This window comes from Melozone crissalis, unplaced genomic scaffold (genome assembly GCF_028551555.1).
Source record: "Melozone crissalis strain CALT ecotype California unplaced genomic scaffold, PUWL_Pcris_2 ptg000049l_1, whole genome shotgun sequence".
NCBI lineage: Eukaryota > Metazoa > Chordata > Aves > Passeriformes > Passerellidae > Melozone > Melozone crissalis.
Window position 1 is genome coordinate 1,761,386 of NW_026535827.1, and position 25,812 is coordinate 1,787,197.

A 25,812-nucleotide genomic window follows, 5' to 3' on the forward strand; every position below is an offset into this window, starting at 1 on the left:
CCAGAACTTCCAAGCCCACCACTAACCCATGTCCCCAAGTGCCACATCTACATTTCCTTTAAATCCCTCCAGGAATGATGACTCCACCACTGCCCTGATTCCCCTGTGCCAGGGCTTGACAGTACTTTCAGTGAAGTCTTTCTCTCCCAAAGAAGAAACTTATCCCAATACTGATAGATTTTGCCTAAATGAGGATTTGAGGACTCTTGTATCATTACAATATTTTACAGAAAAAGCATTTGAAACTCTGCTCCGTTTTGAGTTTATTCAAGTACTCTTTATAGCAAAACATCTGATACAATTGTGAGACTGGACTATGACTCTAAACACTCACCCTTGTGGAGGCATCAGGGTGGTTTGTTGAGGCCAGTTTTGCATACCCTGAAGAGGAGGTGAGTTTTTCGTTGTGTAATGACAAACCTCTGGTCCAAATAAGGCAGAGGGGGTGAACTTATTACCACCAGAGGCTACAAACTGGGCTTTGAGGCTGATAAGAGGGAAACCCTGTGGAGACAAGATGGTGCTTTTTATCTTGCCAATTTGTCCTCCCTTACACACACACCCCCTTCCCAGGGAAGATCACATGCACACATAAACCTACTGACACAAGAGGCAGCTGTCATGTCTTAGGAGGAGTCATAAACCATCAAAGACCTCCAAAGCTCTCCCAGACTCATTTCTGAGGCCTTCCGCAAGAGGACTGCACGTGATCAAAAGACAGTGTAAAACTCCCCCCACCCCCCCAGGGGAGGTGCTTGGGCATTCCCATCTGAACCTAAGCATATATTTAATCGACTGGACTTTGTATTTTGTGGGCTTTTTCCCCCACCCCCAAAAGATCAAGACCTTTGATCATCACTTTGACCAACAGCAACAATCAAGTCTTGTCACAGATCCATGGATGGTGCTTATGTATCTTTCTACTCTTACCCTTTGTCTCTTTCTTCCATTCTTTTCCCTTGTTAATTTTTCGAAGAGAGTGATATATTTATGCTTTTATATTGCCATATCACTAGAGATAATGATAACCAAAACAGCTATATACTGTTGCCTAATATCAAAAGATAAAAACTTGCAACAGTGTTAAAATAGTAAAATAAAAAGCAGACCTTTATTTGGAAGCTTCCAGGTGTCCCAATAATCATGGGCACACCCTGCATTGGACTTCTACAATTTTCATAAGTGGAACAAATTAGCATTTCTAACTAATATAGTCCAATTAGAAGAGCAGTTAGGTAATTTTTCCCCAGGTACTGCCCCATTGGAATTGGTCCAGGGGCTTTACACCATTACTTCTTGTGTGTCATGATTTGAGAGGAAGTGAGTTTTTTTGGCATGCTGTGGTCAAACCAATAGGTGCTCAGATTTGAATATTGGTACCTGATGTGGCCACTGAGGACATGGATACGCCTCTGAGAACACAGAGGGTTAAAGGCAGAGAACTCCCAGGAAAACTTTCTCTTGGTTCTGGTCAGTGAAAGGTTCAGACCTCCCCTGCCCAGCTGTTGCGGGCTGGTTGGGGGAAGGGGAAGCCATGCGGCCGGGTGAGGTGAGCCAGGGCCCTGAGGATGGAAGGGTGGAGGAGCACCCACCACCCCCCCCCCCCCCCCCCCAGAAGAGAGACAGAGAGAGACCCAGCCTGTGCCTGTGCCACCTTGAAATTTGATATCGCGGCCGGCTGAGAAGGAGAAGGGGGGGTGTGGCAGGAAGGTGCCCGGAAGGGCAGCGTGGGAGTTCTGGACAGGCAGAGCCCGAGATTTTTTAACCCTTTTCTTAGATGATGGAAACCGTACAAATGCTGATCCTCCTGGAGTTGAATGAGAAGAGAGATAGAGATAAGAGGAAATGGGCCACGAGAGAAGTGGAGAAGAATCCTAGGTGGGAGGAGGCGATGGAGTGGCCTTTGGCTGAACTTTTCTTGTATAGCCATGGACAGAACCGTTTTTCCTGTGACACAGAGACTGCATTTAGGGGGAGGCAATGGCTTGGAGCCAAGAGAGTTCAGTGTTGTTATGTGAAGGAGTGCATGAACAGAGATGACGGGTGAGGATGGTGGTGGTGGTGGTGCCCTCTGTCTTCAGGGAAGAAGATCTCTGTTCTTGAGACCCTTCAGTCCCAGGGGGTGAAATTTGGGGGGGACAGTTTTCCTGAAAGTGAGAGACTGTGCTCTATTTGGAACTGGACAAAGCACCCTTAAAAGGACAACCCTAGAAGCAGCTCTGGTCCATGCACATTGATGAGAGCACTGGGCATGGAAGGAAGATGTCATGATGGCAAATGATCTCCAGGCGGTGCCACATGTGACACGGAAACACAAGAGGTCTCAGCTGTGTTTCCAGTGGAAGCCTATGGCACAAGAAGGACTCCTCATTCCTTGATGAACTGAGAATTGATTATCTAAAAGGTGATGATGGACTGAGAGTTGGTGATCTGAGGGGTGGATGTACTGGAAATTTGGTGGGGGGGAGGAGGAATGTTTTTGGAAAATTTCACTCTTTCTGTGTGTTTCTTTTTACATATAGTTGTAGGTTAATAAAGTTTTTTCTTCTTTATTCCTAAGTTGGAGCCTGCTTTGCTCTATTCATGGTCACATCTCACAGCAGACACCAGAGAGCATACATTTTCATGGGGGCACTGGCATTGCGCCAGCGTCAAACCGTGACATTGTGTCTTCTCAGATTCTGCTTGGAAAAATAAAATATCCTTGTCAGGCTTCTCTTCTTGAAAATAAGATTAACAGTACTTCATGAATGTGTTAGAAGGTTAGCCTATTACTCTAAAATCTTGGAGAAAGGGTAGAAAAAATACTTGTAGCTATTTAACTGTGTAATAGAAGTCTACAGAGCTATGAATGTATGAAAAATACGTAAAATGCAAAAATCTTTAGGTATCAATACCTGCTTTCTATTGCAACCAAATTGTTATAAAATAAACCCTACACATATATATTTACAAACACTGATCATTCAATGTTTTTTCACCCAAATCCACCCCAAGGGATCTATTAAGAAGAACCTGGGTTACCCTTGCTGTTGCAGATTGATGCTGGCTAAACCCCAGTGCACTCACGAAAAATCATTCACTCATTCTCCTCGGCTATAGTTGAGAAGAGGAGGGAAAAAGAAAAAGAAATTAAAAGGCTCATGGGGTGAGATAATGATTAGGAGAAAACACTCTAAGGGCAAAACAGGCTTAAAACTTGAAAGACAGAAAAAATTATTAACAGAATTTAAAGAGAGGATAATGAGAACTAAAATAAGCCATTAGAACACTTTCCCCCCTTATTTCCTTCCTACTGACAGTGCAGGGAGACAAAACATAGGGTTTTTAGTCAATCTGCCACTTCTAAAGAATCTTTCTTCAGTTTGCTTAGGGATATGAGTTTCTTTTGCTATGCCATGGGATCTTTCTTACAGGAAACAGTTTTCTGTGAACTTTTCCAACCTGGTTTTAATTTTCTCAAGTAGCAGTCCTGCCCAAACCTGCTGCAATGTGAATCCCTCTCACGGGCAAAACAGTCTTCCCACAACTGTTTTTGCATGGTCCAGTAGTTCATGGGGTGCAGTTTTAAGGATGAGCTGTTCTAGTATGAAAGCAAGGGTCTTCATCCTCTATCTCTGGAAGCAAGGGTTCTCTCTCTCTCTATTTAAACCTCTCACTAGATCACAGTTTCTCAGCATCCTCATGCTCCAGCATGAGTACCTTTTTCTCATGGGCTGCAGGTGAATTCTGCAACCCCCCCCATGCACTCAATGAATTACTGGGAAACAGTCTGTTGTATTATAGTCCTCACCACGGCTTGCAGAAGAATTTCAGCTCCTCATGTGGGGCACCAAAAAAGAAAAGCTGCTGCTGCCTCCTATGCCCCTCTGTCCGCAGCATAGCTTGCTAAAAGCAAATAAAGTTCATTGTAAACCATGCTGAGATGGGAGAGGCCATGTGGTGCTGCCTCAGACGTGCAGCCCTGGCTGCGTGGTCCCTCCTGGACTGGGGTGGCAGCAGCCAGTCCTAGCCCCAGCTGCTCCTGGCCTCATCCTCAGGGCTGTTTGCAGTGCCAGGATGGCCCCCTACAGCAGCATGAACCTGGCCGCTGTGTTGGGAAAGGGCCTCAGCCGCCCTGCCAAGAATGCGCCTGACAGGCTCGCCAGGAAGGGGCGTGACTGCCCTGTCACCACTCCTCGAAGGCGAGGAAGAAAGAGAGCTTCCCGTGGTTTTTCTTCTTTTAAATATGTTATCATAGAGGCGTTACCAGCTTTCCTAATTGGCTTAGTAGTGTGCCTCTTCTCAGAGCCAGCCAGTGACTGGTTTTGCCAGGCATGGAGGAAGCTTTTAGCAGCTCCTCACAGAAAATCACTTCCGTGCCAGGCTTCTTCCCTCTTCACCAAAAATCAAGCCATGCAAAAAACCACCACACTTGCCTTCAGGGATGGGTCATAATAACAAATGCTTCTTGAAGTCTGTCAGGCTTAGTGCTGTGACCACTTCCTTGGGGACCCTGTTCCAGTGCCCGACTATCCTCTGGGTGAAGAACCTTTTTTCTAATATCCAACCTAAACCTCCCCTGACACAACTTCAGGCCATTCCCTTGGGTCTTGTCACTGGACACCAGAGAGAAGAGATCAGTGTCTGCCCTTCTTCTTCCCCTCACTAGGAAGTTGTAGACTGCAATGAGGTCCCCCTCACTCTCCTCTTTTCCAGACTGAACAGACCAAGGGTCCTCAGCCACTTTCTCATACAACTTCCCCTCAAAGCCCTTTACCATCTTTGTTTCCATCCTTTGAACATGTGGAAAAACACAATTCACTGCTTAGAATTTTGAAAAGTTTAAAAAAAATAGGATAAAAAAGGACAATATGTACAGTGCTGGGGGGCTCCTGGACAACAGCCAAAGAACACACCGGTGTATACAGACAATGTTATCTTTATACTGTTACTACATCGCTGAGATGCATGCATATTCATGTGTGTCATGCATTATTCAAACATTCTTGCTAACTTTCTGATGTTTTGGGAACTTCTTTCTTTGACTTCTTCACACTCCAGCTTATCTGCATGTCTTAGTTTGGAAACGGGGGTGTGTATTCTATTCCTATCTGTTAGATGTGGGGCAGTTATCTTGTGTTAATTGGGCAGTTTTCTTGGGGAGATATCTTCTGTTAATGGGCCATTAAATCTCACTGCATGACTGATAAAATTACATCATCTCATTGTGAGAAGCTCCGCCCAGAGGGAGGAGCCAAGCATTCCTACCTGGATATAATCTGAGATTTGGAAGACCCCAGCCAGCCCTTTCCCACTGGATTCCCAGAGGAAGACCAGGTCCATCTACACCACCACTGGATCTTCAGAGGAAGACTACACCCTTCTACAGGATCACTGCCTCAACAGAACCACATCTGTCACTCCAGGAGGACTGCAGGCACCATTTTAATTGGACTGCTACCAACACCCTGACCACCAGTGTGTTAGGTCATATTCTGACTCTGTCAGTGTTGTTTTGTTTTGCTGCATTGTTTATTTGATTTTTTTATTTCATTCTCTAATAAAAAACTGTTATTCCTGCTCCCATATCTTTGCCTGAGAGCCCCTCAATTTCAAAATTACATTTTCCATTTCAGAGGAGGCTCCTGCCTTCCTTAGCAGACACCTGTCTTTTCAAACCAAGACACTGAATGACATCCTGTGTGTCAGGTCAATATATTTTATTTCTTCTTGTGTCTCCATCCTGCTGTTTCACATCCTCTGATAAGTATTTAGTATGTCCTCCTTAAATTTAACATGGTATTCTCTAATTGTCCTGCAGTGCTCTGGTTTGTGTCACAGTTATCTTATTTTGGACAGGTTGTTCAGTGGATGGCCTTACACTGTTTTTAGTTACACAAAAACCTTTTTTTATGTCTTTTGTTTTGCTAAGGTCTATAATACAATACATTCATCACACTATTATTTCCATAAATGATACATAGATACTATATTCATACACTACTATTTTTATGAGCAACACACTGCATGCTTAAGCAGATATATTATATTATATTATATTATATTATATTATATTATATTATATTTCAGCTAAAAAGTGTTATAAGTGATACTATTTCTAAATTCCTTTAATCACTAACAACATGCAGAAGCTAATACATAAATGCGAAAGCCAATATTATCTGGTCTTTTTTTACAAACACTCTCTAATAGTTTAATATCTTTCTGTTATTGTGCTGCCCCAAACTGCTCACAATATTCAAGGTGAGGCCTTGAAATCACTGCAGTTTTTCATACATTATTCAAGAAGACATCAAGAAAGCTATGAAATATTATTTAAATAATCAAATGCTTTTATTATTTGCTTTAAAATGCTTGAAAGGCATTCAGTCTAAATAGGGACATTTTTATTCTGAGCTCATTTAGTTGTTTTATGCTGTTTCACTGTTGCAATGCTTTCTTGGGTTATCATCCCAGAGTTTATAGCCTGGCTTTTGTAAGAAACTGTTTCTAGGAAATTTCAGTAGGCCACAAGGATATGGATGCAGCTCAAGGATTAGCTGAACTGCTGTAGAACTATTCATGTAACACAAAAGCCATTCCATCTGTTAGTCTTGCTAAAAGCAAAGCCATAATATGAAAAGATTTTGATGTATAGTTGTTTGAAGAAGTTCTGTGTGTAAACATGTTGAAGCTGTACCAGGAAAGCCCTGAATCCTAAGAGATGCCTGTACACAAATTATTAAGGCAAAGGCAGAAACTGGAATTAATGATCCAAATATGACAACAGCAAAACAAATTTAAATTTGAACTAACTTTCTGTAAGAAGTAATTTATTAGCTGATGTTAGAATTCTGAGTGGGCAGAAGTGATGTCTTGATTACTGCGATCTTGGTTTGTACTATTGTACTTAGTTGCTGCTGTAACTTCTATACTAATTTCTTACTATTCTGTACAGTATTTCTCTCTGGAACTCTTCAACCAATTACAGATATTACTTTAGCCCCATACCATTCTTGTGACTGAAAGGGGAGGTAAATGTTATCTTTGTTCTCATGAAGAATGTTCGTAAACAGGGAGTGGCTTGCATTTTCAAGTGTTTTCCAATATTGAGTACATCAATACAGAGCTTATACTTACTAGGTTTGTGACCTGTGGAAGCTTTCAGAAAATTTGAGCACCAGTGTTTTCTTCTGAGCTGTAAAGAAAGTCAGTGGTGAAGCCAGAGTCAAAGCTACTGCTTTTAACTGATAGAGTTAATGTGAGTCATGGTCCACACTGCTTCTGCTGGCAGAGGCTGTATATCATTCAGGCTTTTGCAGTTCATAATCAGAAATAGTTGTTAGTCTGGAGATTTAACATCAGCAATGATTTTTTTGTTCTTGTTGAGTACAATACATGTAACTGTTTTAGATGAGATTCAGAAAGTACTTAGGCTCCTAAGTCCTTTTAAAGTTCCAACCTCTCTACTGAGCTTAATGAGAGATGAAAGTCTAACACTTCTTAAATTCAATTTTGCATAACTTCAGCAACATAACTAAGGCATATATTTTCTGATTTTGAATTGCATTTGTATTATGCATTTTTCTTTAACGGGGATTGTATACATATGAGGTTTTACTCTGATTTTATTAAATATAAACCTGTTTGTTCTTTCAGGAGTGCATTAGAGCCTTAGGCTGAAATAAACCTCATACACCATTCAGACCAAGTAAACTTACTCAGGTGCTAAGAGATTCATTCATAGGAGAAAACTCCCATACCTGTATGGTAAGTTTGTTTAGTTAACTTTATGCTTTACCAATTAATTGAAGTTATACATTAACTGAGACTATATTTGAAGTTAGTCTTTCAGCAGAGCCATTTCAGATAACTTTCTCTTTTCTCACTTTTTATTGACCTTTTTGATTGCTTGTTCTAGTTTTCTAGCTAGACAAATAGCTAGAAACACTTTAGGTTGAGGATTTTTTTGTTTGTTTTTAATAATGTCTTAATTATATTATAATATTGCTTGTTGAATCAGAATTTTGGAAAAGGTGGTGTACACTGGAAGTATAGTGGTAAGTTATGATCTTTAAATGACAAAGGCAAATTTAAAATTGGTATCAAAGGTATCAGAATACCCTCTAGGCTGTAAAGAGAAGTAGTTGGGACAGATAAGATGACTAGTTGTGTATTGTATAAAAGTGCATTTGCATCAATCTGAAAAAATAGAATCCTTCTGTCAGATGGAGGAAAGAACAGATAAAAGCACAGATGTCCAGTGGTTTTATTTGTGCATCCTTAACATTTCTCCTTATGGAAATGTAAATTCTCTGCAGTGGACACTGACTGTTAAGCTTGTTTGCTATGGTGGGTTGATCTTGGCTGGCTGTCAGGTGCCCATCAAACCACTCTATCATTCCCCTCCTCAGCAGTACTGGGCAGGGGGAGAAATAAGATGGAAGTCATGGGTCAAGATAAAGGCAGTTTAAAAAAGCAAAAGCAAAGGCTGCACATGAAAACAAAGGAAAACCAAAGAGTTTTATTCTCTATTTCCCATCAGCACACAATGTCCAGCCACTTCCTAGGAGGCAGAGCTTCAGCATGTGTAGCAGTTGCTCTGGAAGACAGATGTCATAAAAATTAATGTCCCCCTTCCTCCTCCTTTTTCTTAGCTTTTATATCTAAGCAGACATCATATGGTATTGAATATCCTTTGGGTCAGCTGGCCTGGCTATGTCCCCTCCTAGGATCTTGCCCACACCCAGCCTACAGGCCTTCAAGGGTGAGGGGGCAGAATGTTGAGACAGCACTGATGCTGTGGCAGCACTGCTCAGCAGTAGCCAAAACACTGGTGTGTTCTCAACACCTTTCCAGCTCCCAATGCAAAGCACAGCACTGGGAGGGCTGCCATGGGAGAATGAACTCCAGCTCAGCCAGACCCAATATATTTGTGTTGGTTACTTTCCACAGGCTCCTTGGAATTAGTCTAGAGGTGACAGAAATCTTCAGACCACAACATGAAAACCATGGTGTTAGGGCAGCCTAGTCTTCTCTTTGGATGTTAGGTATTGTTCTAATATGAAATTTGTGGTAAAATAGCATTTTTGACTAATGGTTTCTCTTTGGTTTTCTAATGAAAACACAGAATTGTTTTCTTTCCACTGGGACAACTTCATAAATCATATTCAAGATCAGAAAGCTAAACCATGCATCTCTAGGCAATGTATCCTCACTGCTAAAGAAGTTTTGGAAAGTTAGCCTGTTGGGAATTCCTTTCTGTACATAGAAGGAGTAACATTTGTGAATGTTTTGTGACATTCTCACCATCACCTTTACCACTGCTTAAAGTGCTAACAAGCTGTCTTCATTTTGGTGAAGCTTTTTTATTTATTATTCTTCTCATAGAGTTAATGTAACATTTTTCCTGTTTAAATGCATGAAAATAACATCGAGAATAATCCATGATGTATGGGTATTTAATTTCTGATAAAGCTTGCATTCCTTCATTTTATATTCAATATAGTTCTAAATTAGGGAAAAAAAATCTCCTCTGAAAGTGAGCAAAAATATGCTTGAAATATTTATGTTATTCACATAACTGCAGTCCCTTTATAATTAAGAATAAGAAAACTCTTTCATGATGAGACACTGCTTTCAAACTCATTCTTCCTGTTACCATTCCATATAGTTTCTCAGTATTAGGACCACTTGTAACATTCTGGGTTTGGTGTTTGTTTGCATGTAATTTTTATCCAGAATTTAATCAGCAATGTTTTCTCTTAAGACAGTGATGTAGGAAGAGTAGCACAGTGCATCTTTATGGTTGTTTGAATTGAGTTCTTGCATTTGCAGCACTTGTTCCTGTGATAACTAGATGAATGCAGAAACAATCTGCCTGTCTAGAGATCTGACACGTTCCTGAACAAAATATATTGAATTGAGGGAGGTGTAGGAGATACCTTAGCCTGGAATTACCTCCAGTCATCCCCAGTTCCCTGGAAAGAGGAGAGGAGATTTACACTCCAGTGGCCAAGTGGTGAAAGAGTGGACAATGATCTGCAGCTTCTGGGTCTTCCTTTGCGTTTTTATCAAGAAAATGCATTCAGCCTTCCAGTGGGGTATTTGCAATTGGTTCTTTGGCAGAGGGCCTAGTTTTAAAGCATGTTCATGTTTAGGTTTTATATGATACACTGGCAAAATTCTACTGATTAAATATACAGGTAAAGAAAAAGGCATATCATTATGGCTGATAATAGTATTTTATTAAATTAAAAGAGTACTTATCCTGCAGGTACACTGACTGCAGCAGAGCTATTAACTGGGTGTCCTGGTTTAGGGCAAATTTGTTAAAGAATCTGCAAAGGAGGGCCCCTCCAGAAAGCAAAACCCACACAGCCCCTCCCCCCAACTGGTTCAGGAAAAAATTCCTTGGAGAGAGGTGGAAAGAACCTGTTTATTTCAGGCACAGCACCCCCCAGCACACAAAATGAACAATACCCGATGACACCGCTCTGAGAAAGATGACAAAATCAGAAAGTCTCTTTCAGGGGTGGTTGCTCTGTTCTCAGTCCCTCCGGCGCTGGGGCAGCTGCTGCAGCTGAACGGTGTTCCCGGGTCCCAGTCCAGAGCAGGTTCGAGATGGTCACAGAAACAGGAGAGGAGAAACAGTCCAGGAAGGAATGTGGACTGTTTAGCTAGAACTAGCTAATAAGCAGAGGCCAAAGCAGAGCAGAAGCAAGAGCAGAAAAGGGAGCAAGCAAAGCAGCAAGCTGAAGCAAGAAGTGAAAAACAGCCCTATGTACTGCTCGTCTCTGTGTCCCTGATAAGAGAAACCCAAACAAAACTTCCACTCTTCAGAGCCGGTCTTAAAGGCACAGAACAGATGAATGAGGATACAAGCATCATAACGTCACCCCAGGACATTGGGGTGCTTCAAACTTTTAAAAATTAATGCAAATATAGTTTAATAATGGGTAGCTTCATTTCAGGTTTCTGCAGTTGACTGTAGAGATCACTGCTATGTTCTCTATAAGTATTTATGTGAAATAAATTAAAGAATAGATGAAATTTTGAGGAATAATTCTGTTGTGGTGGTTTGACCTTGGCTGGCCACCAGGTGCCCACCAAAGCTGTTCTATCACTTTCCTCCTGAGCTCGATAACAGAGAGAAAATATAATGAAAGGCTCATGGGTTGAGATAAGGATGGGGAGAGGTCATAGATTTTCCTGGGTTGAAAGGGACTTTAAAGATCTGCCCAGGCAGAAAGGGACCTGGGGGTACTGGTCGACAGTCGGCTAAACATGAGCCAGCAGTGTGCCCCGGTGACCAAGAAGGCCAACGGCATCCTGGCCTGTATCAGGAATAGTGTGGCCAGCAGGAGCAGGGAGATCATCCTTCCCCTATACTCAGCACTGGTGAGGCCGCACCTTGAGTACTGTGTCCAGTTCTAGGCCCCTCAATTTAGGAAGGACGTTGAGACACTTGAGCGGGTCCAGAGGAGGGCAATGGGGCTGGTGAGGGGCTTGGAACACAAGACCTATGAGGAACGACTGAGGGAGCTGGGGTTGTTTAGCCTGGAGAAAAGGAGACTCAGAGGTGACCTTATTGCTCTCTACAACTTCCTGAAAGGTGGTTGTAGTCAGGTGGGGGTTGGTCTCTTTCACCACGCAGCAACTGACAGAACCAGAGGACACAGTCTCAAGCTGTGTCAAGGGAAATATAGGTTGGATATTAGGAAGAAGCTTTTTACAGAAAGGGTGATAAAGTTCTGGAATGGTCTACCTGGGGAGGTGGTGGAGTCACCATCCCTGGATGTGTTTAAGAAAAGACTGGATATGGCACTCAGTGCCATGGTTTAGTTGAGGTGCTAGGACATGGATTGGACTTGATGATCTTTAAGATCTCTTCCAACCTAGTCATTTTGTGAATTCTGTGAATTCCTGTAATCATCAAGTTCCAACCCCACTGCCATGGGCAGGAACACCTTTCACTAGACCAGGTTTCTCAGAGCTCCAGCCAACCTAGCCTTTGTCAGGAAAATTAATCCATGATGTCAGAGGTTTATGTTCAAAAAGGAGACAGAGGAGTCCTGTAACTTTATTTGAATAAAGGGAAAGGCCATGGAGCATTTCCCATGGGGTCTCTCAAATTGATAGAGGATGCAGCCTCCTTTTTATCCTAATTTCCCAACCACATTTCCCTCTCTCTTCCCCCATTGGCTGAGGTACTTGAGAGGTACAGACTTCCCGCATCACCTAATACAGACTCCCTTCTAATGAGTTCTCCCCTCTTTTTCTTTTTCCTTTTGTCTCTGTTCTTTTTCTCTAAATCCAGGGATTTAACACAGTCCTGAGTGAGTAACAGTCTGTGTCAATTAGTGGAATTCCTATGGAATTCGTGGTTCCACCCATTGCTTCTTTCACCTCTCAGTATCTGGCCTTATGTACCAGCAGGCCCACAGTTTATAAAGACACTTCCTTCTCATTCCTGTCAGCACTCTCTGGGGCAGCTCCAGCCCTGCAGTGTCAGCCTCCTTGCTCCCTTTCAGCCTGGCTGGACCCAGTTGGTTTTAGCTATTTCACTACTATGTCTAAGCTTAATTAACAGCAGAAATAAAAACTGTATCTTTATAACAAAGTTACTTTAGCATCACTCATATAAAATCCATTTTAACATTTGCGAAAAGCCAGTATTATACAATGTATCTATAACATTCAGAGACAGCTCTTCACACTCAAGCCACCTCTTGATGTACAGGGAAACCCTTCTCCTTTCCTTCCTCCCCTGTCTCTTCTGAACAGCCTGTAGCCATCAATAGTTGCACTCCAGTAATGGGATTCGTCCCACCAAGTTTCAATAATGGCAATGTCTCAGTTTGAGGCAATTTAAAGGAGAACACTCTGAAATGAGTTGTTTCCCTTTATAGGCTTGAACAATCCCTTTTCACTAATAAGGAACAAATACAAGTAAATAAGTTAAAAAAATAAGTTTACTAACAAGCGGAACAGCAACAGGCAAAAAAAACCAGTAAATGTGAGAAACTATGTTCACTTTTAACATTTTAAAGGTTTATTAAATCTTATCAAAAATACAACAGAAAACCGAATAAGGAAAAATTACAGCGCTGGGAGCAAAGGACTCAACTGCCATGTGCTCATCCACAAAATGGATGCTTTGCTTTTTATACCCCTAGCCCCTTTCAAAGTCTTGTCAGTCGACTCCTTCTTTGCTGTCCAGTGGTGGACATCACTTTCTTACATCTTGATTGGAGATCAGGTGCTGCCATAAAAACAAGCCAACCCTCCCAAATGCCCTGGCTACCCAGGCCATCCAGTGATAACAATGCAAGGGGGAGGGCAAAAATAACTATACATCTACAAAACTTCTCTTAACATATACATAATATTCACCCCTTAATTATGAGAGTCAACTATCACATTACTCATCCATAACAGCAAATAACTGCTAAATACCAAACTGCTAAAAACTCATGCCCCTACCCTTACAGGAACAAAGAGAGACACTAAATGCTCTAAATACTCTTCCCCATATGGCACCCAGCAGGGATGACCTCGGCCTTGTAGGCCAAAGGGATAAGATGGCATCAGATCCCTCTCAGAAATGCAGGAGCTTCACAGAGCAGTTCCAGTAGCAGACAAAGGCCTGACTTCTCACCTGGGGTCAACCCTTTCTTCATGGCAAAGCACAACAGAGCAGGCATGGCAAAGTTAAGGAGCTGGGCTGGGGCCACTCAGTGTTTTCACTCCCTGGATTGGCGCTATTGACAGCGACCCAGGACAGAGTGAAGTCCATTGCTCTGCTCCTGCCAGTGCAATGCCCCTGACTGTGGACAGGCAGTTGTGGAATTCACCCTAAGGCAGCAACAGTCAGGAAACAACAGCAAATAACCACCAGATACAAAGTGCTCAATCCTGCAGACTCCCCAAAACAGAGACTCAAAAAAATTGCTCCCCACAACTCCAGAATGCTGCCCTGGATTTTGACTGCCCTGGTCAAAGGACAAAGGGGAAAATTGTGTCAGTCTTTTCCCAACTGCTCCCCTCCTCCTTTGTCTTATCCCTTGTTCTGCTTATTTCCTGACAGCTGGAGCTCCAACTGGAGTTCTTCGGACCCAGGGGCTGGAAACTCACAGAGGGAATTTGTATTCCCAGAGGCAGGGATAGTCAAGACCAAGCAGCTGGGCTGGACCCTCTTGGCTGGCTGCAGCTAAATGGTGGCTTGAACTGTGGTGGGCAGTCACTGCCCTTTTCTCTTGGAGGTGCCTCCAGCTTCCCAAAATCAAGAGGAGGCAGAGAGACCGAGACTGCAGCTGGAATGGAAGGCTTTCACTGCTGTTTTCTCCCAGTGTGGTGCCTCCAACTCCCTGAACCACCAGAGGGGAAGAGACGAGCCTGGGGCTGCAACTGGCATTGCTGCCGCTTCCTTTGTGCGATATCTCCAATCTGAGAGGAAGAGAGACTGCTTGGGCAGCTTTTAAAAAAAGTGCACGCTAAAGCAAATTCCTTTCCCTCCCTCCCTCCCCCCCCCCCCCACACACACACACACAAACGGTCCCTGTTGTATAGTCTTAAAGATGCAGTAAAAATTTTTGGGCCCAGATGGTCTGGGATACCTTATCATTATGAAACACCCCCAAGAAAAGAGGAGACTATAACTTGTGCCCCAGATTCCCTTACCAACCATCTCAAGGCCCTGAAAGCCTTAGTCACTCACCAATTATCATCATAGGCAAAACAGACTCAAATTGGGGAAAGACATTTGTTTAATTTATTGCAAATCCAATCAGCTATCATTGTTGCTGACAGGCTCAGCCTTGGCCAGCAGAGTGTCTGTCTTGGAGCTGGCTGACATTGGGTCCATCAGATATAAGAGAAGCTTCTGGCAGCTGCTCACAGAAGCCACACCTGTTGCCTCATCTTGCAAAACCTGGCCATGAAAACCTAATAGAACTGTAACATGTAGATAATTATACCATTTCATCCAAAATATTTTAGCATGTTACAGGCAAAATAAATTGAAAAGATTGAAACACAGAAGTATTATTCCATTGGAGAACATTATTTATTGAAAATGTAAGATAATTCATCAAAATTGTACCTGTTTCAAGATGCTGGTTTTGCTTGTCAATGAGAAGGCATTTATTGTAAAAGAATTTCTTATGTGCTATTAGAGAATAAGACATTTTGAAAATATATGATACTTTTTAATATGGAAAGCATATAAAATTATATAGTAAAAACTTGTGATTTTAACTTTGAGAGATTCCTGAAACAGCTGGGTATAAAATACCTACTAGGTTTTCCCACTTCCTTTCTCATATATAATCTTTGAATGGGATGTTTGAGTCAAATTTATTTTGGTAATTTCTACACTTAATTTTTGACTTTGTCTTTTTTCATTTACGTCATTCCTTGTTGCAATTTTTAAAGTTACATCTTTAGGCATGTAGCATCACATCTGTACAAAATGTTAAAATATGATTTGGAAATTTATTTTTGTGAAATTTGAAAAAAAAAATCCAAAACTTATTTTGAGAACAGCTTCCCTGTGGACAGTTATGACTAGGATCCATGTCATTTTAAAGAAATACAGAGACATACAGTCAGCATAAATAGTCTTTTATAACTTTATTAGTCTTTGAAATTTTAATGAAGTGCTTGTCCTTAAATACTTTCAAAAACCATTTCATAGAATCATAGAATCGTTAAGGTTGAAAAAAACCCTTAATATGATCAAGTTCAACCATTCCCCCAGTACTGCCAAGCCCACCACTAAACCATATCCCCAAGTGCCACATCCAACAGTCTTTTAAATGTCTCCAGGGATAGTGACTCCACTACGGCCCTGAGCAGCCTGTGCCAGGGTTTGACAATGCTTTCAGTGAAGTTTTTACTAATATCCACTCTAAACCTCCCCTGACATAACTTGAAGCAGTTTCCTTTCATCCTATTGCTTGATACTTGGGAAAAGAAACCAACACTCACCTCACTATAAACTCATCTTGGTAGTTGTAGAGAGTGAGAAGGTTCTCCCGAATCTCCTTTTCACCAGATTAAACACCCCCAGTTCTCTCAGCCACTCCTCATAAAACTTGTGCTCTACATCCTTCACCAGCTTCATTGATGCACTTTGGACATGCTGTAGCACCTCAATGTCCTTGTAGCAAGTGGCCCAAAACTGAACACAGTATTTTAAGTTGTTTTTGAAGAGCTACATAGTAGGATAATATTATTTGACATTTGCAAGGTAGTATGTTGGGTTTGCATGACAGGGTTGTGGTAGCAGGGGGAGCTATAGGGGTGGCTTATGTGAGAAGCTGCAAGAAGCTTCCCCTATGTTCAGTGGGGCCAATGCCACCTGTCTCCACGACAGATCCATCACTGGCTAAGACTTAGCCCATCAGTGATGGTGGTAGCACCACTGGGATAACAAATTTAAGAATGAAAAAAGTTATTGCACAGAAGCAATTGCAGACAGAGAAGAGCAGAGTGAGAATATGTGAGAGGATCAGCTATACAGACACCAAGGTCAATGGAGAAAGAGGGAGAGGAGCTGCTCCAGGTGCTGGAGCTGCGATTCACCTGCAGTCTGTGGTGAAGACCATGATGAAGCAGCTGTTCCCCGTGCAGTCCATGGAGGACCATGGGGGAGCAGAGATCTACGTGCAGCCTGTGGATGACCCTGCACTGGAGCAGGTGGATACTCAAAGGAGTCTGTGACCCCCTGGGGGATCCACAGTGGAGCAGCCTAATGCTGAAGGACTGCTGCCCATTAAAAGGCACACACGTTGGAGCAGTTTGTGAGGAACTGCAGCCTGTGGGAAAGACTCACATTGGAGAAGTTTGTGGAGGACTGTTTCCTGTGGGAGGAACGCCACAGTAGAGCAGGGGAAGGAGTCCTCTCCCTGAGGAGGAAGGAGTGGCAGAAACATCATGTGATGAACTGACTATAACCCCCATTTCCACTGGGGGGAGGAGGTAGAGAATTGGGAATAAAGTTGACCCTTGTAAGAAGGGAGGGGTGGAGGCAAAGTGTTATTAAGATTTGATTTTACTTCTCATTATCCTACTCTGATTTGATTGGCAATAAATTCAGTTAATATCCCCAAGTCGAGTCTGTTTTGCCTGTGATGGCAACTGGTGAGTGATCTCTCCCTACCCTTATCTCAACTCATGAACCTTTCATTATATTTTCTCTCCCTTGTCCAGTTAAGGAGGGGAGTGATAGAGTGGCTTTGGTGGACACCTGGTATCCAGCCAAGATCAACACAGGTAGATAAGAGAATAGTCTCATTTTTTAACCAGTACTGCATCCTTTACATGCTGCATTCTTGACATGCTTCAGCCATAGCTGGAGGGCCAGACCCCTCAGCTCTCCAGGGAAAAAAAGTGGGAACTTGGTGACTTCAGTGTCCCAAAAGGACCATTGATCCCACTGTGATGGTTTATAAGCAATGCAGAAACATTCAAAATAGGAAGAAGGATAATTACATGTCTTAAAGATCTTCCTGTCCATAAATAGGGCTGCTTTTTCCATCCTCATTTGGAATTACAAATGGGGAAGCAAGGGAGGGAGAGACTGTAGTCCTCCTGTCTTGCTGGGACTGGACTTGTTGAGGCATGAGGATATATGATGTAGTGCATATTTCTATTCTACAGACTGAGTCTTATTCATGGGTTCTTGTGCCCTGAAGGGGGTATCATTATGTCTGACAGCACATACAGTGACACTTCCCTATAGTAGCTGTACCTTATACTCTTCAAAAAGTTGGAACAGTCCACTGCTGTTATGACATTTGCCATGTATCATGTACTCTGAAGATTAAACTGATGGAAGAGGTGCATGCATCTTTCATGCTAAATGACTTTGGAAGGATTTTAGGAACTTTTAGGGGTTTGTTAATTAGCACCCAGAATGCTTTATAGAAAAACATGGAATCATGATATTTTTAAATCTACATGTTTTCATTAGCAACTAATGCATAATAGTATTAGAGATTAAAACTTAAGTCTATGTGGTAGTAGGGTCTTTAGACTTTCTAACCCCCTCTCACTGCATATTTTTCCTTTCCTCCCAGTAGGAGAAATTCTTCTCAGGATGATTTTTGCACACTTATGTCAGCAGCAGTATGAATGAAGAGAGCAGGTGTCCTAGTTTAAGACAGATGTCTGCCAAGGAAGGCAGGAACCTTCCTGGAATGGAAAAATATTACCCCCTTTCCTCCAAATTATAACTTTGAAATTATTGGGCTTTCAGGCAAAGATATGGGAAAAGGAATAGCAGCTCCTTACTAGAATATATATATATATATATATAGTATATATATAGTAGTGGTTTTGGTTTGGTAATTTGAGATTTTTCAGCTAATGTCCTAATGAGTGTGATGGGTTCAGTGCTGGCCAATCACTAGTGTATTTATTAGGATGTACTCACCTATTTCTTGTTGTGAGGTAGGACTAGGAGAAAGGTAAAGTAGGCTCAAAACTTTAAAAGGGTAGGAAGAGAAATTTATTTTAATAATTAAAAGAAAAAGTAGTAAGAATCAGAATAAAATCTTCAGGACACTTCTCCTCTACCTACAACCTTTTTTTTTTTTTCCACAGAAAATGTAAAGAAACAAAACTTAAAATTTCAGTCAGTTTACTACCAATAGAATAGTCTTTCTTCAGTTCACTTAAGGAGGGAGGTCCCTCTTGTTAATGTTATGGAGACTTCTCCACAAGAAAATAGTTCTCTCATGGTTCTCAGTTCTCACGGATAGTAGCCACTCAGGGAAATCGGTAATCATTAAATCCCTCCCATTTTCCATAAGCTTTTCTTATAGCTGTATTTATGGGCTATGTTAACTTATGGGGTACTGTTTTAAAGATGAGTTGTTCAAAGGTAAAGGTTCTCATTACCTATCTCTGAAATCATCTTTTTCTTGAGGGTATAGGATTTTCATTACTCTTCTCTCCTTCATTGTTCAAACTTCTCATAGGATCACAGCTACTTTAACATTTGTTTCCCTAGCATGGAAGCCTTTGTCCGATATCTATAATTTGAACACTCTCATCTCCCCATACCTTCATGTGTTATAAGGAAAAAAGAGTCTTTTCTATATAGTTTTACAAGAGGATTTCAGCCCTAAGATTAAGGTATCTCCTCATCCCTCCCATCTGGGATTTGACTTCTTCTTCACTGACTTCAGTGTTTTTATGTTGTCCTTCTATATTACCTGTATTTTGTTCTTTTCTCTCACTCGAGGGAGGATTGAAGCACTTGAAAGAGTTAATATCTCACCTGGGGCCCGTAGATGGTCACCTGACCCCGGCCGGGCTTGGTAGCTTGTGGCAGGAACTTCGGCTGGGGGGATATTGATGGTTTTCTCTTCTCCCCTGCCCACTGGTTGTGGATGAATTTCAACGGTGGTAGAATCTTGGCTGAGCCAGCCTGGCCGGGGATTCTCCTGGACTCGGCTTGGCCCCAGGCTGGTGGTAAGATGTTAGAAATCGCAGCCATGGCCCAGCCTGGTCCCATGGCACTCCCCTTTCCCCACCCGGCAGCTGATGGGAGAGTCCCGGGCCCGTGGCAGGGACCGCCCGACCCTGGCCTGACTGAGTCTGGGGCCAGGCCGACCATATTACTTGGTTGCCAGCCGGAAGGGAAAGAGGAAGTTCCCGGGTTTCTTTTGTCTTTAACATGTATTTTTCACACAGGCTTGTACAGCTTTTCAGTGGCTGGAAACTTTGCATCACTTCTGTGAATGCCTCCCATACAATTCCACCACAATACATATAAAACAAGGCAGACAAACAACAATGACAACGGTAACAACAAAACAGAAAAAAAAAAAGCCCAATAATAGCCTTTATTCTGCCCATCAAGCAATTTCCCCTTTGGTGTTGTTACGATCACAACTGGCAAGGGGTGCTGATGGCTGGTGTTAAGGCAGAGAAGCTGCAGTGAACCCCCTGTGGCTCCAGTGGGCGCTGTTTGCTCAGGCAGCTTCAGAGGGCAGCTGCCACAAGCTCTGAGCCTCCCCAGGGAATAATGGCGGCCCGAGGGAGAGAAAGAAGGTGGAGGGTGGGGTGTGTTTTGGTTTTCCCTTGGCTCTCACATCTCCTGTGCAGTGTCCTGGTGATGGCAGCAGCAGCCGAGGCTCCAGTAAGCAGCTGGGAGGTGTTCCTTCTGGAGAGAGGAAGGAGGTGGGCACCCAGTTTTGCCCTGCGGCACCCATGCAGATGGTGAGGGTCTCTCCCAGCAAGGGTGGGTGCCAAAAAGTCCCAGTCAAACGGCCACTCTTCTGGCTTACCAACAGCAAGAAGAAACAGCAAGGAAGGCTCAGCAGAAGCAGCAAGTTCCCTAGGCAGAAGTCTAGCACCAAAACCCACAACCGTCTGCCCTACAAGCCAGCAGAGACTGCACCACACCCTGCTAAGGAACTGCCAAAAAACCCCACCATGTCACCTGCTCCCCCAGAACCATTCCAATGGTATGCCAAGGCCCTAACTGAACCTTTTGTCTCTTAATGTGGTTCATTTTTCATTTCCATGACAGCAAATGGGAAAAAAATTATCTTAATAAACCTAACCCCCAGCACCAGGATTATCTAATATTCATCAGTTTGTCTCCTGATTCTGTGCTGCCAAAAAAAAATGTTAGTGTGTAGGGTCATAGAGGCGTTTGTCCTGGGTAGAGCCTTTATGGATCTCCTGAAAGGAGCACAGATGAGAAAATTGGACTAATGAGAGAAGCTAGTGCAAATAATGCCTGACCAGTTATTTTTGCTGAATGCTGAAAAGAGGGTGAGATCTTTTGGGTATTTTATTTAACTGGAAAATTAAAGACTTATAGATTCCAGATGTTTCATAAATGAAGCCCACAACTGGGCAAGAAAATAAAACTCTAGTCAGATGACTACAGAGCAGGTATTTGTTTATGCAGCTCTAGGAGTGAGGGGGAGCTCTCTGCCACAAAACTCATTCTTCTTTAGCCTTCAGTTACATTTTAAAAGTCTTTCTGTGCAACATCACAATTACAACATATCATTAGCATGCTCATATTGGAATAAAGCTGTGCCATGATTTTACAGCAGTTTGTTGCTTCTGCGCATACCTCACTTCCTTCTGTGGTAGTTGTCAGTCTCCTGGTGGTCTTTTGATGAAGACTTCTGTAGTCTTCCTCACATTTGAACTTTTTACCTCTATCTTCAGCACATGCCTGGTGCTTCTTGTTTTTCAGTCTAACTTGTTTTTAGCTAATTTTGCAGTGTGCAAGTTCCATTAAAACTTGCTATCTTGCTTTTGATGGTGCTTGTTATCTCACTGGCTTTGTTGTCTTGCTTGCTTTACTTGTGCATCTTGTTACAATGTTACTTGCAGTTAACCTTTTGTTACATACCACTTAGGATTCAATCCCCCCTTTCTTTTTACTTTTGAGAATTCGTTCAAAAATCATCATGTGTTTATTCTGTGGAAATATGCTCCTCTTTCTACACTATGTCTCAATTTATATATCTTCCAATCATGATAAGACATTGTGGTTCACTGACAGCACCACAAAAAGCACTGGCTAAGTATGCATGTACACAAAATGATTATTCCTAATGACAAGATTCCCATAAATAATTGTTTCAACCAATTTAGATTAGGGAGCCAAGACATGTCTCCCATAAGCGAGTTGACCAAGATGAATCATGCTTTGTTACTTCATGGAGTATCTTTGCATGTTGCCAGATTGTATGTATATCTATTGTTATTTGCCTTGATTGATTGATGTAATTACAACAACTGGTATTTATCAATGTACAGACTCCTCCCATTTGTGCTGTGATCATATCTAATACGATATTGTCGCACATTCTGGCTAGATGGTAACAGTGGGTGAAATAAACAGGGCAAGGAGACTTCTCCTTTTTAATGCCTTTATTATAAGTGATCAGCTCAGGATTAGGCAGCTCGGCGGGGCTGCAGCTTCCCGTCATCTCTCCCAGGGTGACTCAGAGGAGGAGGATATGCCCAACTTTGTCCACTAGGGGCAGAGCTGGGGGTCCGGTCCTCATGGGAGCCTTTTGGGCGTCGAGACCCTCCGTTGTTACTTTTCCCCGCTCCTTCCCGTCCGCTCCCGGCGTCGGGACGACTCCCATGGTCAGGGCGAGAGGGACTCCGAAGGTGTTCCGCATCTCTGCAGGCTCAGCACTCCGCTCCTCACATCCAGACATCACTCCAATCTCTCCACTCTTAGGTGGCTCGTTGTTTTTGGGGTTTTCTCAGTACGTTTGGAGCAGGGGTCCCACACAGCATGCTGGTCCTTAGAGTTATTTTGCATATCCCTCCCCTCCAAAGTCCCTTCTCCTCACTGTTCAGGAGGTACCCCACCCTTCACTGTCTCAGAGAAGGGCCATTAACTCGCCCCAGCCAGGGCTATTACTGATACAAAAATAACTATTACAACAACGACCTGTAATTACCATAACACAAGCAGCAGCCCAGCAGCAACAGTGGTAACCTTTTTCTCACAGAAAAATTGGCAGAATTTTTGTTCATAAAAGTCCCCCCTCTTTTTCTTCGATCGAGCTTAAATTTTAAGCTCGCATCAACTTACAATTTTTGATTCATGGGTTTCATATTTAATTTTTTGAATTGACTATAAATTTCTTGTGCACTTTGGTAATCACGGTTGCTTAACTTTGTTACTTTCCTTGGTTTCTTTAGGTTGGTCTGCACGGCAAATGCTGTTTTAATGAAACAGAGAAATAAGCATAGTAAAAAGAGCAATCCTCCAAGTATACACACAGTGAGAAAAACTACCTTTTCCCATACATCCTTTTTGAAAATCTCCAGGTTCTCCCACCAACTGGAATCAAGTGTAAGAGTTTGTTCTTGATTATTTACACATGCTAATCTTTTTATTTCATTCGAAATGTTCCTAATAATTGCATTCTTTATTTTTAATACTACCTGGAGCCGGATGACTTTGTTTAACATAGATATTGGGATCCGAACTTGACTTTTACAATTTTGGATTTTCTCAATTTCTATTTCACTTTGGGTGTTCTGTTTAATTTCTCCCAAATCATTATATATAGGAACTCCCAAACTTGATCCAGTTTCTTTGGGCAACAAGAAGAAAATTGGTTTTATCACTCTAGCAGTGCAGCTGCCAGACCAGTCTCCTAACAATTTGGTGTGTGCTGTGGTATCAGAGATCAAACCTAGGGGTTTAGAGCTCCCCTGAAATGTGTTTTCAGCTTCTGTTGGGCATTCCCAACATTTACATAGTTCTTTCATTTTCAAAAAGGGGTTTATCTCTTTTTCAGTACACTCATAACATTCATAAACTTCATGGTGATTACACTTGTCTCTTTCTTTCTTTTTTTTAAGACTCTAATTTGTTTGGATCTCTTGGGATCCACTGGGTAGCTGAATACTTCACTGCTAAATGCTTGCTACAAACCATTTTTCTTACTATTTTTACCACTTCTTTTCTTTTTACCAGATCTACTGAGCTTTTTTCTGCAGCATCACATTTAAAGCACAACCAGGCTTCCCCTATAGGGCACTCTCCTAGGAGTGGCTGCCTAAAAGTGGCAGTATTGTGTGCTATCCAATACACTCTCTTATTTTTCTGATAAAGGACCAATTGGGAGAGGTTAACACAATCAGGGTTAGAACTGATGTGGACTCTGGACCAGGAGCTCACTTCTTCCTCCTCATAGAGGGGTTGGCAGCATTCACTGCACGGCTCTGCTGGGCTCCCCAGAGCACCACCAGCAATCAGAGCCATCAGTACTACCCTTCCCAAGAGTCCGGTATGGGTCATCTTGCACAGCCTGCCCACCCGGCCTTGCCTCTTGGGGAATTTTACTGAGAAGAAGCTTCCAAGCTCTTTAGAGTCCCTTCTACCCGCTTCTCTGGTTAAACCTCTCTTGGTCTGTTCCCTACCAATTTTGGTTTCCCCCAGGGGAGTGCTCTGTAGAGGATTAACCTGGAGTCTTTAGAATTAAATTGGGGAACTTAACCAGAATTACTTATTTACAGTCTTAAACTTTTTACCAACATAGTTTACACAGAACAGTCTTGAAACATTTTAAGCAATGTTAGAACTCTGATACCAATTTTTCCCATACAGTTCAGTCTTTTTCAGTTTTCCTTTTGAGAGTCAACTTTAAATCCTTTGGTCCTTTTATCACAGTATACTCAGGTGAATTAACTTGTGATGTGGATGAATCCTTATCCAGTGCCCGGAGGTGAGAGTGGTGTGGACTCTGGCCCAATGCCAGAGGGAAAAACTGGGACTCTGGCCCAATGTCAGAGGGCGAATGGGGTGGAGTCTGGCCCAATGCCAGAATGCCAGAGGGAAACTCTGATGTTGAATCCTGGTCCAATGCCAGGGGGTGAGAGTGATGTGGGTCCAACCTTTTTCCTTTGGTCTGCACAGTCAAATTAGTAATGAGGAGTACCTGAAATGGGCTTTCAAACACAGGCATTAATGGTCTGCTGTTTTATGATTTTATCAAAACTCAGTTTCTCTGTTTAATGTTATTGGTTAATTTCTCTTTTTCCATAGCTTGCATGTTTCTCTCATCAACTTCTACATACTCTGTATTTTGCAAGGAGCTATATTTCTGTCAGCTGACTTAACTCCCAAAGTACTTTTATTCTCCTATTTTTCTGTGTATTTAATTCACTGGTTTTCTGTTCTATTTTTCAAGATCTTATCTATTTATCTCTTGCTTCTGTTTCTTACTTTCACTTACAGCTTAAATGTTGGATTTTGGGCTGTTTAGATGGTCTGGAAAAGCCCGAAGATGGCCTTGGGCCGCCCGCGCTCCAAAGGACGAGAAGGGACTTCAGATCTTTTCTCGGTCTCGGTGTTTATTAAATGCTTATCTAAAAGATTTTCTCTTGGCCTGACAGAGTTCTGCTCAGCAGTCAGCCATGGGCAAACACTGAGAGCCCCTGGGGCGGTCGTCTATCTTTATACTTGGAGTTACGTATACAATATTTATCATTTTTCTCCAATACCCTCTACCCTTATTAACCAGTGTTCCCCTAGTAAGGTCCAATCCCAGAGTGCCAACATCACCACAGAAGATGGAGGCCTAGAGGAAGAAGAAGAAGGAGAAGGGCACGCCCCAATTCCTCCATCTTACCTCTCTAGACCCCCCTGTACAGAAATTTTAAACCCTGTATCTCACACTCCAATTAACTTGTCCCTTCACCATTCACCCCAGTGAAATCCTCCTATCCTCATACTGATGTCATCTCCCCTGTGGGATCAAAGTCCAGCCACCAGACATTTCTGGCAACATTTCAGGACTCCCGAGCCCCCCAGGGGTGGTCTTGTTCACCCTGCACCACAGTTCTGAGAGGCTGAGATCCCACATCTCCCCCTTCTGTTTGCACCAAGAAGATCTCTTTCGCTTTTATGTGAAAACCCCCAAAGTCCTTAGTTTCTTTTTATTTCTCTTCCGGGTCGTTCTTTGCAGTCTGAGTCTCGACTTCTGTCTGAGTACTCGTCTCTTTGTTTCTTGGATAAGCGTTCTCGCGTTCTCGCGTTCGGAATGGCTTCACATGCCGCGCCGACACCCACTTCAGACCTCGATCTGTGGAGATACAAGCGAAACCCTTTCCCCAAGTGATTAGTTGGAAAGGACCCTCTATTTGTCCTGTCTCTGGGTTTCTGACCAAAACGAAAGGATTTTCCCTTAGCTTTGCCTGTGTGTTGTTTAGAAAATGTCTCACGATCGGTGGATCAGGTTCCGAGGATGAGCTATTTAGGAAATTCAGCACATACAGTGCCTTATTTAATTTCATATGAGGTGTTGCCTCTGGCTCACC

The 25,812-nt window shown here is 42.6% G+C and overlaps 1 protein-coding gene across 1 annotated transcript in view; it reads left to right on the top strand.

Annotated features, from left to right (window-relative positions):
• LOC128943622 (kinesin-like protein KIF2A) overlaps positions 1-25,812 on the top strand; it is a 236,267-nt gene that overhangs the window by 145,913 nt on the left and 64,542 nt on the right. The window contains 1 exon segment of the mRNA XM_054286517.1: positions 7,642-7,752. Coding sequence (XP_054142492.1) covers positions 7,642-7,752 — 111 coding nt within the window.